The 16,103-nt window shown below is 36.5% G+C and overlaps 1 protein-coding gene across 5 annotated transcripts in view; it reads left to right on the top strand.

Annotated features, from left to right (window-relative positions):
* The window catches only part of KIF6 (kinesin family member 6), a 400,202-nt gene that overhangs the window by 85,333 nt on the left and 298,766 nt on the right, over positions 1-16,103 (top strand). For all 5 annotated transcript variants that reach the window (XM_081295096.1, XM_081295095.1, XM_081295094.1 and 2 more), the window contains exon 4: positions 10,462-10,609. In XM_081295096.1, the coding sequence (XP_081151222.1) occupies positions 10,462-10,609 (148 nt within the window). The remainder of the gene's footprint in view (positions 1-10,461; positions 10,610-16,103) is intronic.

The raw sequence follows: 16,103 nt of genomic DNA, 5'->3' as shown, positions 1-16,103 counted from the left end.
TTTCTTGTGCTTGAGATCTTGAAGATTCTTTCAAGAGAGACTGTTTGGATTGTATATCCTATGATGTGTTTGCCTCTTGCAAAGTTCGATTTGAAGTAGCAGGGACAAGACTGTGAACAAAGCCCTAGAAATCAGAACTGGGAAGAATCTCCACAGGTCCCCTTTCTTAGCCACTGCATCCAAAGAGGAGAATCTGCCACTCTTTTGAGGCAGGTGGCTGATGATCCTATTTTTGTGAGACATCCAAGAGCGGGAGTCCTGATTGTGCCAAAGTGACTGTTGTAGAAGAAAGAATCCAACATTCTTATTTGCCTGTCATGTTTTAAAGCTTATGAAATGTGAGCAGTGATGAGAGAGATATCCATTCTCTTTTTTGGGCACTTACTAGTGTGTGGGAATTGCAAATGACATTTAAATACCTAGAAGATGCTGATCTTTAGCTTGGTTTTTGTTGATTTAAAAAATAAAATCTTGAGTTTTGCTCTTTTAAGACTTATCTGAGTTACTCTTTACCAGGTGTTGCAAAACTCAACATTCCATTGGAGGGCAGGCAAATAATCTGAAACAATCTGATGAGGGACCAAGTGGTGATATCTGTGCTTAATTAAGAGCATAAGTCTGGGGACTAAAAACATCCAGACTGAATTAAAAAAAAAAAAAGTACAGTCCAGAGAAAATTCTCTTCTGGTTGTATTTGGCTTGTGGGCCTCTTGTATGTGATCTTAGTTCAACAATCAGACTGCACACAGGTGCTTACAAAAGGTGCATAAATTAGCACTTAATTCACATTTGCAGTTTTATTTTTGTCTCAAAAACATATTTTTGGATATATACATTAATTGTTTCTCATCTGGATACTCTTACTTGGATGGTCCTTTCCAAATACTTTGATTTAGATTGACCTAGGTTAGCCATGTAACTCTATTTCTTTATTTTTTTTTTAAATATTTTGTTTTAGTTGTAGTTGGACACAATACTTTTATTTCATTTTTATGTGCGCCCCGTACATGCTAGGCAAGTGCTCTACCGCTGAGCCCCAGCCCCAGCCCCCATGTATCTCTATCTTGATTTCTCTATCAGGATTTACAGTTACATCAGTATGTCAAAAAGTGAAACCACAAATGATCTAAAAAAGACCTTTCCAGAGCATGGTTTTAGAGAAGACCATGTCTTAACCAGGGGAACTAACTATGTGCCTTTAAACTGGCCCTCCATGTTTGCTCCCTTCAGGGGACACAGTTCGCAGTAGTCCACATGAATGGCTTCACTCTGGAGGAGTATTTGCATGCACAAGGACTACACTGTGACCGGCACTCTGTTGTTGTTCATAGATGTAGCCCTGCCTTCAAGTCTGGGCAGGTGTTATGGTCTAGACATGAGGTGTCCCCCCAAAGCTCATGTGTGAGACAATTTGAGAAAGTTAGAGAACCTTAACCTAATCAGTGCTGATAGAGATTAACTAGGCAATAACTGTAGGCTTGGAGGGTGTGGCTGGAAGAAGCGGGTCACTGGGAGTGTGCCTGTGGGGTTTATATCTTGTCCCTGATGAACAGAGCTAGCTCCCCCGCTCTCCTGTTTGCCTTCTTCCACCATGATGATCTGCGTCACGTTGGGGCCAGAGCTATGGGGTTGGCTGTCTATGGCATGAGACCTCTGAAACTGTGAGCCAAAGAAACTTTTCCTATTCCACTTGTTCTCATTGGATCTTTTTGTCACAATGAAAAAAACTGACTAAAACAGCAGGTAACATACATTTGGGAAGTGGCCGAGTCCAAGATGTTAGGGAATGTAGGGGATCATGGCAAATGGGAGGACTCGTGTCCCACATAAAGGCATTTTAAGTTTAAACATTCTTGTAGACAGATGCATTGCCAGTTTGAAACCCATGGTCTAAATTAAGGGACCAGAAATATCTTTCAGATCACTCTGGGAACTTTGCATTACTTGTGAGTCTTTTGGTTGCATATGACAGAATCCCAACTCAAAGAAAAGAGGATTTCTTGGCTTACATAACTAGGTTAGCTCCAAGAATTGAAAGGAGTGCTATAAAAATTAGGGCCTTTGCTACTTCAGCTGGATATGTGACAGCCAATATTCCTTCTCCACCCATCTGACCTTGTACAGAAGCTTGGCCCTGCTTCCTTGGGTAGAAGGACAGAACATATGGTATCCGGCAGTTATGGTTCAGGAAGCCCAGTTTTTGTCCTTCTCAGAATCTGTCTTGCAGAGACTCTTCTTGGCCCTGCTTGATGCATGTCGTCCATGTCTTTGAGCCATGGCTGCTAAAGATGGGCAGGGCTGGAGGGGACTGTGATGAAATGAAGAAGAAGGATTGACCAGGCCTGAGTCATGTGCGCCACACACCTTCTCCCTGAGTTCATAGAAGGATGGAGGCTATTTCCAGAAGAAGAGGGGATTAAAAAAGCTTGTGGGACAGAAAGTAGACCTCTCAAAGTTTCTTGCTGTCTTAGATTCTCCAGAAGGGTAGGCCTTCCGACTTCTTGTCTTCTCGCTTCTCTTTAACATCCCAGGAAACATCCCAGGCTTACTGAAAATTATATAAATCACATGGTCATTCAGCTGAATTAATGGGAGAATTGTTTTTGTATATGACAAAATTGAGTTGTGTTGTATTAACCACAGGTTGCTATTGTTTTTAATTCTAATGCTTCTTAAGACTTTGGGTTGCTGAATTTATGCTCTTAAAGATGTTGTGAAGGTAAACCCCTTGAGTCACTTACCATATTTCTCTATAAAAGACAACAGGCTACACCAAATTGCTGCCTTGGGCTGCTTACAAAGTGGGACTTTATTTTAGGAAGAGGGCTACAGTGCACAGAAATGAACCGTTGTAAGAATTTTAAAATAAGTTCCAGCTACTCTGACTCTTGGAACTGTGAAAAGTGAGTAGGGACAAGGGGTTATAATGTATTTAAAATAGAGATTTAATTTTCATTCTGTTTCACATTAGTCTTGTTGACTTTACACAAAGAATTTTCCTGAATTAAACATAAATATAGCATAATCTGTTTGCTTAAAAAAAATCTGTCCATAGTACTAATTGTTTGGTTTGTGTTTTCTGAGTGAACTAATTTGTTTTATTTCTATAAAGAGCTTATGAAAATATAAACATGTATTTTCCTTTGATTCTTAATTTTCTAAGGCTAAGCTTTTAGACTAAACTATTAAACTAAGACTAATCTTTTTAAGATACCAACTCACCTGACTCTCTCACCTCAAAAATTAAGTCAGTTCCACCTCATTCTCTGATTTCAACCTTATCCTGAATTAAGCAGCTGTTGAAGCATGGTTTGTGTAACTATTTTTCAGAACTAGCTTAGAGGGGATTCTTTTCTTGGAAGAAAAATAGTAAAAAGGCCTCTAATGACACCAATTACTAAAGCCATGGTCTTATTTATTTCTTACTTTTCTAACTATGCTGTCTTTTCAAATTTGTGGAACTAGAATTAATTTTTTTGGCTTATTTTACTAAATTAACATTACATTAATAATTTTTGTTGTTATTTTGTCTTAGACATTGTATAAGGAGGTGCTTAAAATCTTTTCATTTGGGTTAAACAAAATGAACACTCACTTTATGCAGATACTTCTAGGCAATCTTTTACTTGGAATCTAGTTAAGCAAATAAAGAGTAATAAAAATGAAAAGCTAAAGTTAAAAATGATTTGTATTTTTTCTAGCATGAAAATGTGATACGTATGGAGTAATACTTTAGTTTATAATCTCCTAGAGGGGAGAAGATTTATTTTTGTTTTATTCATGCAAACATTAAAAGATAAGAACTGACAGAATAGTTTTATAATTTAAACTCCTAGGGAAAATGCATTTTGCTTAAGGAAGGAAAGGATTTATACAATGGAAATTTCATCTGATCATCAAATTCTGTGTTTATAAATGGTTGATTTGTTTACATATCAAGGCCATCTCTAGCTGAGATGGATTAAGCGGTAACCTACATTGTTAAATTTAGGATATTTAGAAATGTTTTTTTCACCAGAAGTGACCAAACCATTGCTCATTGCTGAAATTGGTCATTTGCTTGCTTATTTATTTATTTATTTATTGGTGCCAGGGATTGAACTTAGGGGCACTTGACCACTGAGCAACATCCCCAGCCCTATTTTGTATTTTATTTAGAGACAGGCTCTCACTGATTTGCTTAGTGCCTTGCTTTTGCTGAAGCTGGCTTTGAACTTGCAATCCTCCTGCCTCAGCCTCCCAAACAGCTAGGATTACAGACAAACAACACTATGCCTGGCTTGCTTTCATTTATTTTATTAATTACTATTCCCTCTTTCTTTTAAAAATATTACAGAAAAGGTGGCAAGTGGATCTAGTTACTAGCACTCTAATGTAAGTTCTACTTTACCATTTTATTGTTATAGCAACTTTGTTAAGGTATAATTTACATACCAAAACGATTTAGGAGGTTTTAGTACAGATCATTATTTAATTTTAGGACATGAACATTACCCCCAAAAGAAGCCCTGGGTCATACCCATTAGCAGTTGCTCCCCTCTTCCCCTCCCTCCTTGTGGAAAACCACTAATCTATTAATGGCATTTGCCTATTCTAGATAATTCTTATAAGTGAAATCGGACAATATATAGCCCATGTGACTAATTTCTTTCACTTAACATAATGTGTTTAATTTTGTACACACTGTTGTATGTATCAGTTTTTTTTCCCTTTATATCACCAAATAATATTACATGGAATGAATATGACACATTTTGCTTGTCCCTTGTCAGAATTAGAAATATACATATCTATTTAGATTCCATGTCTACTTTTTAAGTTTGCTTTGCATGATTGATTTTTAAGATTTCTTCATGTGTTATGAATTATAGAAATGATGTCAAGTTCTTTGATGTATAGATGATTTGCTAATATTTTGACCCATTCTGTGGATTGTCATTTCATTATCTTGATTGTGTCATCTGAAACACAAAGTTTTGAAATTTTGATTGGTTCAGTTTATTTTTTTTCCTCAGCTATTTGTTGGTTTTGATGTCACAATTTAGAAACCATTGTCTAATCCAACATCTTGAAGATTTATCCCTGTTTTCTTCTGAGACATTTTAGCTTTAACTTTTACATTAGGTCTATGATTCATTTTGAGTTAATTTTTGTACATGGTAGGAGATAGAGGTCCAGTTTCATTCTTTTGCATGTGAATTCTTTTGCAGTTTTTCAAGCTTTGTTGTTGTTGTTGTTGTTGTTGTTAAAAAGACTACTCTTTCTTCTATGGTCTTAGCATGCTTCTTAAAAATAAACTGATTATAAATGTAAGGGTCTATTTCTGGATTTTCTGTTTTATTCCACTGATCCCATATGTCTACTCTTATGTCAGTACTATCTCAATTACTCTTGCTTGTGGTACGTTATGCAATTGCGAAATTTCTGCCTTTGTTCTTTCCATGTTTTTTTCTGCTGTTTTATATCCCCTGCTTTCCCATATAAATTTTAGGGGAATCATGCCAATTTACTCAAAGAAGCCAGCCTGAATTTTGATAGAGATTATACAAATGTAGATCAATTTGGGTGGTATTACCATCTATTTTTTTTCCTTATGCTGAGAGTTGAACTCAAGCACCTACATTCTATACTCAACTACACCACCACTCCCAGCCTCAAGGATTACCATCTTTGATGTTGTCTTATACCTTACAACATTTGTACTTGTAATAGTTTCATAGGAGTTCTTAGGATTTTCTATATAGAAAATTATTTCATATGCAAATAAAAAATTCTATGGCTGGTAGAATTACTATTCAATAATGAATGAAGAACAAAAATTGGGAGAATTTGTTGCTAGCAAACTAACCAGTGAACTGAGGCAAGAAAAGGAAATAAAAAATGTGCAGATTGAAAAGGAAAGCTCTAAATTATCTCTACTTGCACAAGACATGATCACATATATAAAAAGTCTGAGAACCTCTGTTGGTTAAAGGGAAACCCAACTCCTATTCAGTCCCATTCAGTTGGCCAGTATCTACTGGAGGGATCTCGATAAGAGGGTTGTATCATCTACTATCAGATAAGGTAGGTCAGAGAATTTCTTTGTGGCAGACTCCAAGGTAAAAATAGATTAGAGCTCCTTTTCTAGTTTTTAAGGCCTATCAGGAAAAGAGGCATGAGACAGTAACTGTTGATGAAAACCCATAATAGATGTAGATACAACATTACAGAATTCAATAATGCTATTAAAAGGAATAAACAAGTTTAATAAAGTTACAAGATATAAGATCAATTTACAAAAGTCAAATGTATTTCTACACAACAGCAATGACCAATCTGAAAATAAAATTCAAATATAAATTTTAGGATAAGCTCATCAATTTCTGAAAAGAAATTCAGACCAATCTTTCACTTTCAGCATTTTTAATATTTTATCCCATCACCTCTGGCCTACATGGATCCTAATGAGAAATCCACTGTTCATCTTACCGAGAACCTTGTATTTGATCAGTCACTCTCTCTTGCTCCCATCAAGATTCTCTTTGTTTATGGACAGACGGATCACGATGTGTCTAGGTTTGGATATTTTGTGTTTGTTCTACTTGGAGTTTATCAAACTTCTTGGATATATAGAATGATGATTTTCATTAAAATTTTAAGTTTTTGGTCATAATTTCTTTCAATATTCTCTCCTCTATTCTTTTAGGACTCCTATTATGGATGTGTTGGTCTCTGAATCCTCTGTTCCATTTTTCTTCATTTTTTTGTCCTTTCTGTTCCTGAGATTGGAAAAATCTCAATTGACCTATCTTCAAACTCACTTATTCTTTCTTATACTAAGTCAAATTTGCTGTTAATTTTGGTTACTTTACTTTTCAATCCCATAATTTCTATTTGGTTCTTTTAAAATAAGTTACTTTTTCATTAATCAATTTAATGAGACATAATTTTCTTTTATTCCTTTAATTCCTTAAACATATTTTACTATTATTCTTTAAATATATTTATAGTAGCTAATTTAATTTTTACCTGCTAAAATAACATTTGGGCTTTCTCAAGGACTATTTCCATTTTATTTCCTGTATATGGGCAATAGTTTCTTATTCCTTTTTGTGTCTTGTAATTTTTTGTTGTTGTTGAAAACTGAGCATTTGTTATATATAACAAATGTCTATAGTGTATATATAGTACTATAGCAGTACCATATTATGACAGCCTTAGAAATCAGATTCCTATTCTCTCCAAGGTTTATTGTTGTTGTTAGGTGTTATTGTTGTTCTTCTGCCTGTTTATTTAGTGACTGTTCCGGTTTAATTTTGTAAAGTCTATATCTGAATATGTCAGTGATTTTCAAAGCCCCTCATAGCCATCTTATTCCATGGATTTTTTTCCTTTTAAGTTTTTGATCACCTCATTTACCTCTATGTTTGCCATGTGCAGCTTCTGAAATCTATGTGCAATTACTTTAGTGGTGAGTTAATGATTGAACAGGGATTTCTTTAAATGCCTTGAGCCATCAGTCTGTATCTCTGCCTTACCCCTTACTTCCAGCATGTGCAGAGTCTCAGGGACTTTCTCAAGTATGTTCTGGACATGTCCATAGTCCTGAACGTATGTGTGCATGTGTGTGTGTGTGTGTGTGTGTGTGTGTGTGTGTGTGTGTGTGTCTCCTCTAAAGTCCTAAGCAACATGTCAGAGCTTTTCAAAGCACCTTACAGATGTCTTATTTCACAGATTTTTCTTTTAAATGTTTGGTCACCTTCTTGTTGACCTTGCTGGTATTGTAGCCTTAGGCAGCTTTGATGTTAGATATTTTCCATGGATTGTTCTCAACAAATAGCCTGGCGATAGAGTTGCTCATCCTGAGTAGCTCTGAGTCAGATCACAGACAAGTTTTATACTGTAAATGAAGCTTTTTCATGGAGCTGTGAGAAAGGTCAGAGATGAGCTTCTCCTAAAATTTATATTTGAATTTTATTTTCAGATTGGTCATTGCTGTTGTGTAGAAATACACTTGACTTCTGTAAATTGATCTTGTATCTTGTAACTTTATTAAACTTGTTTATTCCTTTGAATAGCATTATAGAATTCTGTAATGTTGTATCTACTCCTATTACGGGTTTTCATCAACAATTCCTGTCTCATGCCTCTTTTCCTGCTACAGTCACAGAGCTTAAAAGAGTTCTTTGGGGATAGGGTTTTGAGGAGTTCCAAACCTGTCCTGCTCCCTGAAGTGATATTTAGGCTGCTGGTTTTCACAGCCCCTGTGGCTTTGAGGCTGTAGTTTTTCAAAGCTACCATGGAGCTGTGGAAAGAGGGCTGAGAATTTTCAAGCTAAAACTGTGGAGCCTGCTGTTCTACTGAGTTTCAGCTGTTTTTCTTAAATAAACATTCCTTGGATTATTGTGTACCTTTGGATAATTTCCAGGGTTCTGTTCTGAGAAAGTTGATTTTGACCATTTTTTTCCACTGCTATCATTATTATTGTGAAGGAACAGATTGTCAAAGGTCCTTACACCACCATTTCTATTTCTTTATTTTTTTTCTCTAAGACAGATGAGACTAGAAGAAGACATAAACACCTGGGGCCCAATAAAGAATGGACACTCAATCCAAAGATTGAGTTGGGATGCAGGGCCTCTAGGTAAAGGAACTAGAAATAAACTTTGCCTGTTGTCATTTCTTTATTTAATTTCATATTGTAGCAATGTAATAAATGCGCATGGGATTATCTAAAGGTAGAACCTACATCCTTTTAATTTCATACAGTGTCTGTGAAACTGTGCCATGTAATTTTCCATCCCACAGCAGATGAGGTTAGGGAGAGCACATATTAGAGGCAGGTAGGCAGGAACAGTTGATAGTGAGAAAGAAGATGTAAGTGTAAAAAAAGTAGACATAACAATCAGCAAGTACCAGTGGAGCATGCTGTAGTACTCACTTTCCAAAGGCCATATCTGTGTCAGAATGAAAGTGTTCATTTTTACTCCGTATTCATTACTTCTCAAGATAGTAATGCCTAATATATTTTAGAAATTTTTATATCCAGAATCAATAAAACATTTTAGGTCTGATACTAAAAGTTATAGACTTCATTTATATAGAGCATTTATGGCCAAGAAATACCATATATCCAAATGAGATTTGATAATGGGACATTTCTGTTTCGTTGGTGATAGATTCTGTTGAAGAGAAAGATTCTATAATCATCCACCTAAATGCATTACGGTAATTCCAACACCTTACAAGCTTAGAATTTCAACAGTCTACTGTCTTCCTGTGAAGACAAATGAAAAAAAAATGATTAAGTTTCTCAAAAGTAGAAAGGTGAACCACATAATAGTAATATCTCTTTTCTCCCTCCCTGTACTGAGTCCTCTCAATTTGTAAGCATCAATATCACCTGCTTACAGAACAAAAGATGTATTAATTTGTTAACCATATTGTTAGGTGGTTAGTTGCATAAGATGCTATGAAGCTATCTAACCACTTCATAAAAAGTCTTAGGCAACACCTGTGTGTTTTGAAGGGGAATTGTGATGATTGGTCGCTCAGCATGCAGCCGAGGTATAAAGAGGCCTAGAAAGAACTGTGAACAGGATCTCAGCAGCAGAGCAGGAGTCCCAACGTGAACTATGAGGAGTGATCGCAGAGGAGTCATCTATTGAAAACAACCACTCACAATGTGGGTGACATTAGCGGACAGCATCATGGCTAGATTGATGAAAACATCTTGAGATCAAGGAGCCACATGTAACAAAAAATAAATAAATAAAAGGGAGTAAAGCTGCAAGAGTTTACTGTTCCATGTAGCCTAGAAAAAGACCCACTTTTGAAAGCCTGAAGCATGTCATGCACACTGTTCGAAGTGTCTTGTTATAGGTAGTGGTCTGCAGAGGCTGAGATGATCCAGGGCTCTTGAGACCTCCATCAATCAAGGGCTTTTTTGCAGGGCTGAAGAACACGCATAGACCAGCATCTTCATAAAAAAAGAGTCATTCCAAGAAAGGAGAGGAGGGACATTCCTGGAGGATTTTCAGTTGGTGATGAGAGTTAAGTAGGGAATCACATTACAAGGTACATACTAGTAACCTGTATGTATTCTAGTATCCTAGGAAGTGACCAGGTGAGGTAGCAGGTATCGGGTGGACAGTGGGCCAAATTACAAGTGTTATTTCCTCAGGATATTTTTTTCAACATATTCTTTGATTCAAGTCTAGCATACTAAAATACAAAGACAATATTTTAAGATAACTGGACTCTATGGGGTCACATGTTCTTTCTTAGAGAAAAGGATCAATGTGCTGATATTGATGGATTAAAATGTAATACATAGTCACATAATTAAATATTTCTGTAGGTATTTCTATAAATATCTTTTCCATAGAATCTAATAAGGTTGCTATTAGAATTCAAGTCATCTAATACAAACGCAGGTAGTCATTTTGGTATTAAAAGTGTGCTGTTTCTTCATTGCAGTGTGCTGGCAGGTTACAACGGTACCATCTTTGCATATGGACAAACGGGCAGTGGCAAGACATTCACTATCACAGGTGGGGCTGAGCGTTACAGTGACAGAGGCATTATCCCAAGGACGCTGTCATACATTTTTGAGCAGTTACAAAAGGTATAAAACTAAGTTCGTTTTGTATTTGATAGATTCAGCAGAAATTTACTGTGCACAGAAAAATTATCGTGACATTATATTATATCAAAATGAGAAAATATTTTTGTATAATAGCTCCAACCTTTACATTTGAAGCAAGGTTAAGATTTTGCTGGATAAGTAGAAATTAAGAATGTCCTTCTCATTAAAGTACTGCCACCTGAGCAAAAGATCAAAGGGAGTTCTTTCTGTTACAGTCACAGAGCTTAAAAAGAGCAAATAATACATCTTACCAATTAAAATCTTATATTCCACGTTAAGAAACTGAGGCATAGTGGTGCACGTCTGTATTCCCAGCGCTTGGGAAGCTGAGGCAGGAGGATCACAAGTTCCAAGTCAGCCTCATCAATTTAGTGAGGCCCCAAGCAAGACTCTGTCTCAAAATAAAATATAAAAAGGACTGGGGATGTGGCTCAAGTGTTTAAGTGCTCCTGGGTTCAATCCCTGGTACCAGAAAAAAAAAATGGAAGAAACTGAGAAATAGTCTTTTAACCAAGCAGACCTTTCTTCTAGCTACTAAAGCACTAAATAGGATAGTATAGTTCTTACTTTTTCCCAGAAAGAAGCCAAAGTAGTATACCAGAGTACAAATTCCATTGCAGTGAACATTATAGTTTTATAAAGAGTGTTCCCTGTCTCCCTCCCTTTCCCCCGCCTCCCTCCCTCCTTCCTTCCTTCTCCAGAGATTGAACTCAGCGGCACTCAACCTCTGAGTCACATTTTATATTTTATTTAGAGACAGGGTCTCACTGAATTCTTAGCTCCTCGCCATTGCTGAAGCTGGCTTTGAACTCATGATCCTCTTGCCTCAGCTGCCTGAGCTACTGGGATTACAGGTGTGCACCACTGTGCCCAGCATCCCTGTCTTTATTATGTCATTTATTGAGTTCCTCCAAGTGCCTTATACTTTATCATTATTTAATACAACATATAGTACAACTAACAAAGTAAGTATCTTTATCCCCTTTTTATGGGAAAACTGAGCCTCCGTTTAAATATTTTTCTCTGGGTCCATCTTAGGAAGAGCTGAGCTGGAGCTCATCTCAGGTCTATCTTACCATATTCTATGCTTTTTGCCACTACATACTCTCCTCTGTGGCTCAGACTGGCTTTATTTTATTGGTCATATTTAAGCAAATTCCCTATAATGAGTTATTTAGGTTCTGTGGGTTTAATTTTCTCCACTCTGAAGTAGGGATTGAATTGTACTAGAGAGTCCTCAGCATCCCTTCTAGTTCCCCAGTTCTTTGGTTGTATTAATTCTGTTTAGTAAATGTCCTAAGTAGGTCAATGTAACAGTCACTCCAAAATTTCTCTACTGTATGTTATTTGCATTTTGAATTGCAAAGATGTGAAGAAATTGCTGAGATCTGCATAATTCTAATTGCCAGCCATAAAGTAGCAATTATCCATTAGTTCAGCTCATCTCTTACTAGTTCAAGCATGCCAACTCTGCACGCCAGAAAACGTGGAAGAGAGAGAGTTGAGCATAGCGTGTGTGCCGTATTTGAGATCCTTCTTTTCATTTACTCATTTATTTTTGACATTGACAATTTTGTTTTGTTCCCAGATTTCACAAACTGGGAATGTAGTTTCTAATAGTTTTTGTTGCTGTGGCCTAATCGGGAAGCCTGTTGTCTTGGAAAGATCACTGGTGTTGGAGCAGGCTGGCCTGGTTCTGAGAAAGTGCACTTATGACAGCATGTAGCTTAAGGTCCCCATTATATGGAGTGGCTGTGAGGGCTAGACAGATGGTATTTAAGATATTGTCCAGTTCCTAGCACACAGTATATACTCAGTACATGATAATTATTATATATTAGCACAGTCATTAATATTCATGTTAGTGCATGTGGCTGAACGATCCCTGACCAATTTCAGAGAACCCTTTGAAACTCAAAACAAATGAAGCCAATTTCCCTGATTAAATTAAACAGAATAAACAAACCCTTTACTAATGGAAAATAGTTTTCAACTTCTTTAAAATTTCATCTTTGGTTACTGAAATACAGTTCTAAAATCTAAATATCTCCCAAGTACTCAACATCTGTTAGGTTTAATGTTTTAGATCTGTTTGTCATTGGCATGGCTCTAAACCTCATTTTATTCTGAATGATCCTAAATAACTTCCTGGACTTGGAGAAAGCCTATCAGACCAATTTATAGCCAGGGCAACTCTTTGGAAATGGCCAGATTTTCATGATGGGGAACAGCACATCCATTTATAATCACACTGGGCTGTGGTGAAATTAGTCAGGCAACTTAAAGTGTATCATGAAGTTTGTCTGCTTTACATGGCTGAGGAATGTGGACTGGTACTCAGAGGTCTTCAGCTAATTGCCTTTAGAGGTCCAATGGAACTGTCTAGAATTTTTTTTTTTAATTGTAGATGGACACAATAATTTATTTATTTTTATGTGGTGCTTAGGATTGAACCCAGTGTCTCACATGTCTTAGGCAAGTGCTCTACCAATGAGCTGTAGCCCCAGGCCTCTCTAGAATTCTTAAAGGAACTTTTGACTTATGCAAAGTCTTTATTTCAAGATAAACTAGGAGTCCAGGGTATACTGGGTCCTGAAGTACCTGTGAGAGTGATAAGAACACATTCTCACTGATTTTTTTTTTTCTTTTTGGTGTGGTGCTGGAGCCTGAATCCAGGGCCTTGTGCATACGAGACAAGCACTCTACCAACTGAGCTATATCCCCAGTCCCATTTTCACTGATTAGAGAAGAAAATTGATTCCATTTATTTTAGAAATCACTGCTCATTATTTTTGAACATTGTGAGTTTCAAACTTGTTTGGGGGCTGGAGACGAGGCTGTCTGTGGGACACATGTGTGTTATATTACAGTCTGGCAACCTAGACACTAAAAAGAAGTAATAAGGAAAGGTAGCTTGCCACAAAGCTCAATGAATTTTAAGTGTATATTCCAATAAAAGTTCAGAAAATGCAGAAGCTGGAGGAGCCAAAGCCATTATCCCTATCATCTCAGAGCAGTAGACATGCCATTTTCCTGACTTTTATGATTTATTCAACTCTCTGGAAGAAGAGAATTTCTTCACTGAAAATGAACATATAAATTGTTCTCTTTGCATTTCTTTTCCATTCCTTTTATATTCACATACTGAATTCTTCATTTGGAGGCTTATGGACATAATAATTTAAAGTAGTATCCATGATAAGCTGGGTCTAGTAGCATACGCCTGTAATCCCAGATACCCAAGAGGCTGAGGCAGGAGGATTGCAGGTTCAAGGCCAGCCTCAGCATCTTAGACTCTGTCTCAAAAATAAAATTGAAAAGGCCTGGAGGTGTAGCTCAGTATTAGAGAACCCCTGGACTCAATCCCCAGTATCAAAAATAAAATAAAATAAAACAAAATCAGTGACAATGATATATCTGCAGTAACAATGGTCCATTGGTTCCTGTGATGGTTAAGGATTTTTTGGTAGGATTTTAAGTATATAGCCTTATTTCTCCATCACAACAGTTCTGCAAGATCAGAGCTGTTATTCACTGATTAATTATCATGGTGAAATAATCAAGGATCACTCAGTTATAACTAGTAGATACAGTATTCAAACCCAGTTCTGTCTGATGCTAAGAGCTCAGAACTGTAAAATCTCAAACCATAATCTCTGGTACATTTCAGCTATATTCAGAAAAATTTTAGAACAGGATCTCACAACATGGCTGAAGGATCTCTAGGGCCTTTATCATGCTCTGATAATCCTCCAGGGAGGAGCAGAGTGTTTATGATGACCATGGGACACTTTTTTCCAGGAGTATTTCATGGATTATTTTGGGAAACACTGAATTAGACTAACAGCCTTATAATCTGTCTCAGGTTTATAGTCTCTGAGACCTGTACTAAACCACGCTACGATGCAAACAATTATGTTGAAATAGTGCCTTCGATAACACCGGGTACTAATGTAATCAATAGGCCATTTGTTAGAATAAGCACTGAAGTCACATCAGCCGGATTCCAGAATTTAGTTGAGAGAAATTTGTTTAGTAGGAATTCAATCCAAGTTGCCACCTTCACAGAACATCAGAACATGGAATTTTAGCTGTGGCTTGAGTATTTTTATAATATTCATGTGTTGGTTGAAAGTTACATTAATTTTTTATGAATCATCTTGTTTATATCAGATGGTATATCTTTATTGGTATAGTGTGAGCCATTTTAGTACCAATGAGTCATACTAATTTTAAACTAAAGAATATGTAGGGATTCATCATCCACTTCCTCACTTTCATGTGTGTGAAAACCAAGGTCCGATAATGGAAGGAGTTCATAGCTGGTAGGACTGGGATTTCAGCTTTGGATTTACAGGCCACCGTTCCCTCCCTAGTCTCTGTGACTTGTTCTGTCTCCCTTTGAGCAACAGCTAGTAAATGGATTGTTCTTGTATGCGGTTGAGAATCAGGAAGGTCATCTGAGGCAAATCCTCTTACTGTCCACTATGACAGTTTTCTTGCCACAAGACTCAAATATATTCTCCCTTTATTAAAAACATAATAATATTTGCAGAAATAGAAGCATTTGTGATTTTGAAGGAACAAAGAGGAGGTACTCTCATTTTGATATTTCGATTGGAAAAATGTACTTGGAATTCCCTCAAGAGCTAAAAAAATATTCCTGCCATATTCCACCTCAGAAGGAATGGGTCCTTTTTTTCTGTTAGCAGAGCTGAGACTAGGACCCCGTTCTCTTGACTTTTAGCTTAATTGCGTTGATAACTACATCATTACATTTTAGTAATGCCCACAGAAGCCACCTTTCTCTAACCCATAAACGAATATCCCTGATTTGCCCACTTGAGCCAGGAGAATTAACCCAACAAGCAAGGTATGAATTGTTAGTGTCCTCTCTTACCTGACTGATCTAAGCTATCTTCTGTCCTGGGGACTTAATTTCACTTTTATCTATTTATATCACCAGAAAAGTTTTCAAATATTACAAAAATGAAAAAAAAGAATTATTATTAAAGATGGAAACTGTTTTGCTACTGAAGTTTTTGAACCAAAGAAATGATCTGTGCTTTTTTATGAATAGACTATTCATAGAACATAAGTGTGTATTTTCTTAGTAACTTTTTTTTTTTGGTTTGGAAAGTAAAAAATGGTGTGTTATACAGTTCTGCAACCAAATTGGCTCATTGTATGTATACATCGACTTTTTATGTATAACGTGGAACCAATAAAAAATAACAGACTGAAGTTACTTGTAATCATGGGAGTTGACCATTAAAAAAAAAGAAAAGAAAAGAAAAGAAAGAAAAAAGTTTCATGCATATGGTAACTGGCAACTTGAAAGTGTCACGAACTGAAAATGTAAACCACATAGAGTGAGTGAGAATGGGGGAGAAACTGTGAGGAAACTACATTGACAAATGTGTTCGTCTTCCTCTAAAATGAATTGTTATTTGTAGTCATTAAATCATGTCTT

The sequence above is a fragment of the Spermophilus citellus genome, assembly GCF_964194105.1.
Source record: "Spermophilus citellus genome assembly, chromosome: 5".
In the NCBI taxonomy this organism is placed as follows: domain Eukaryota; kingdom Metazoa; phylum Chordata; class Mammalia; order Rodentia; family Sciuridae; genus Spermophilus; species Spermophilus citellus.
The sequence above is the reverse complement of the archived record's forward strand: the minus strand, read 5'-3'. Positions and strand labels throughout refer to the sequence as shown.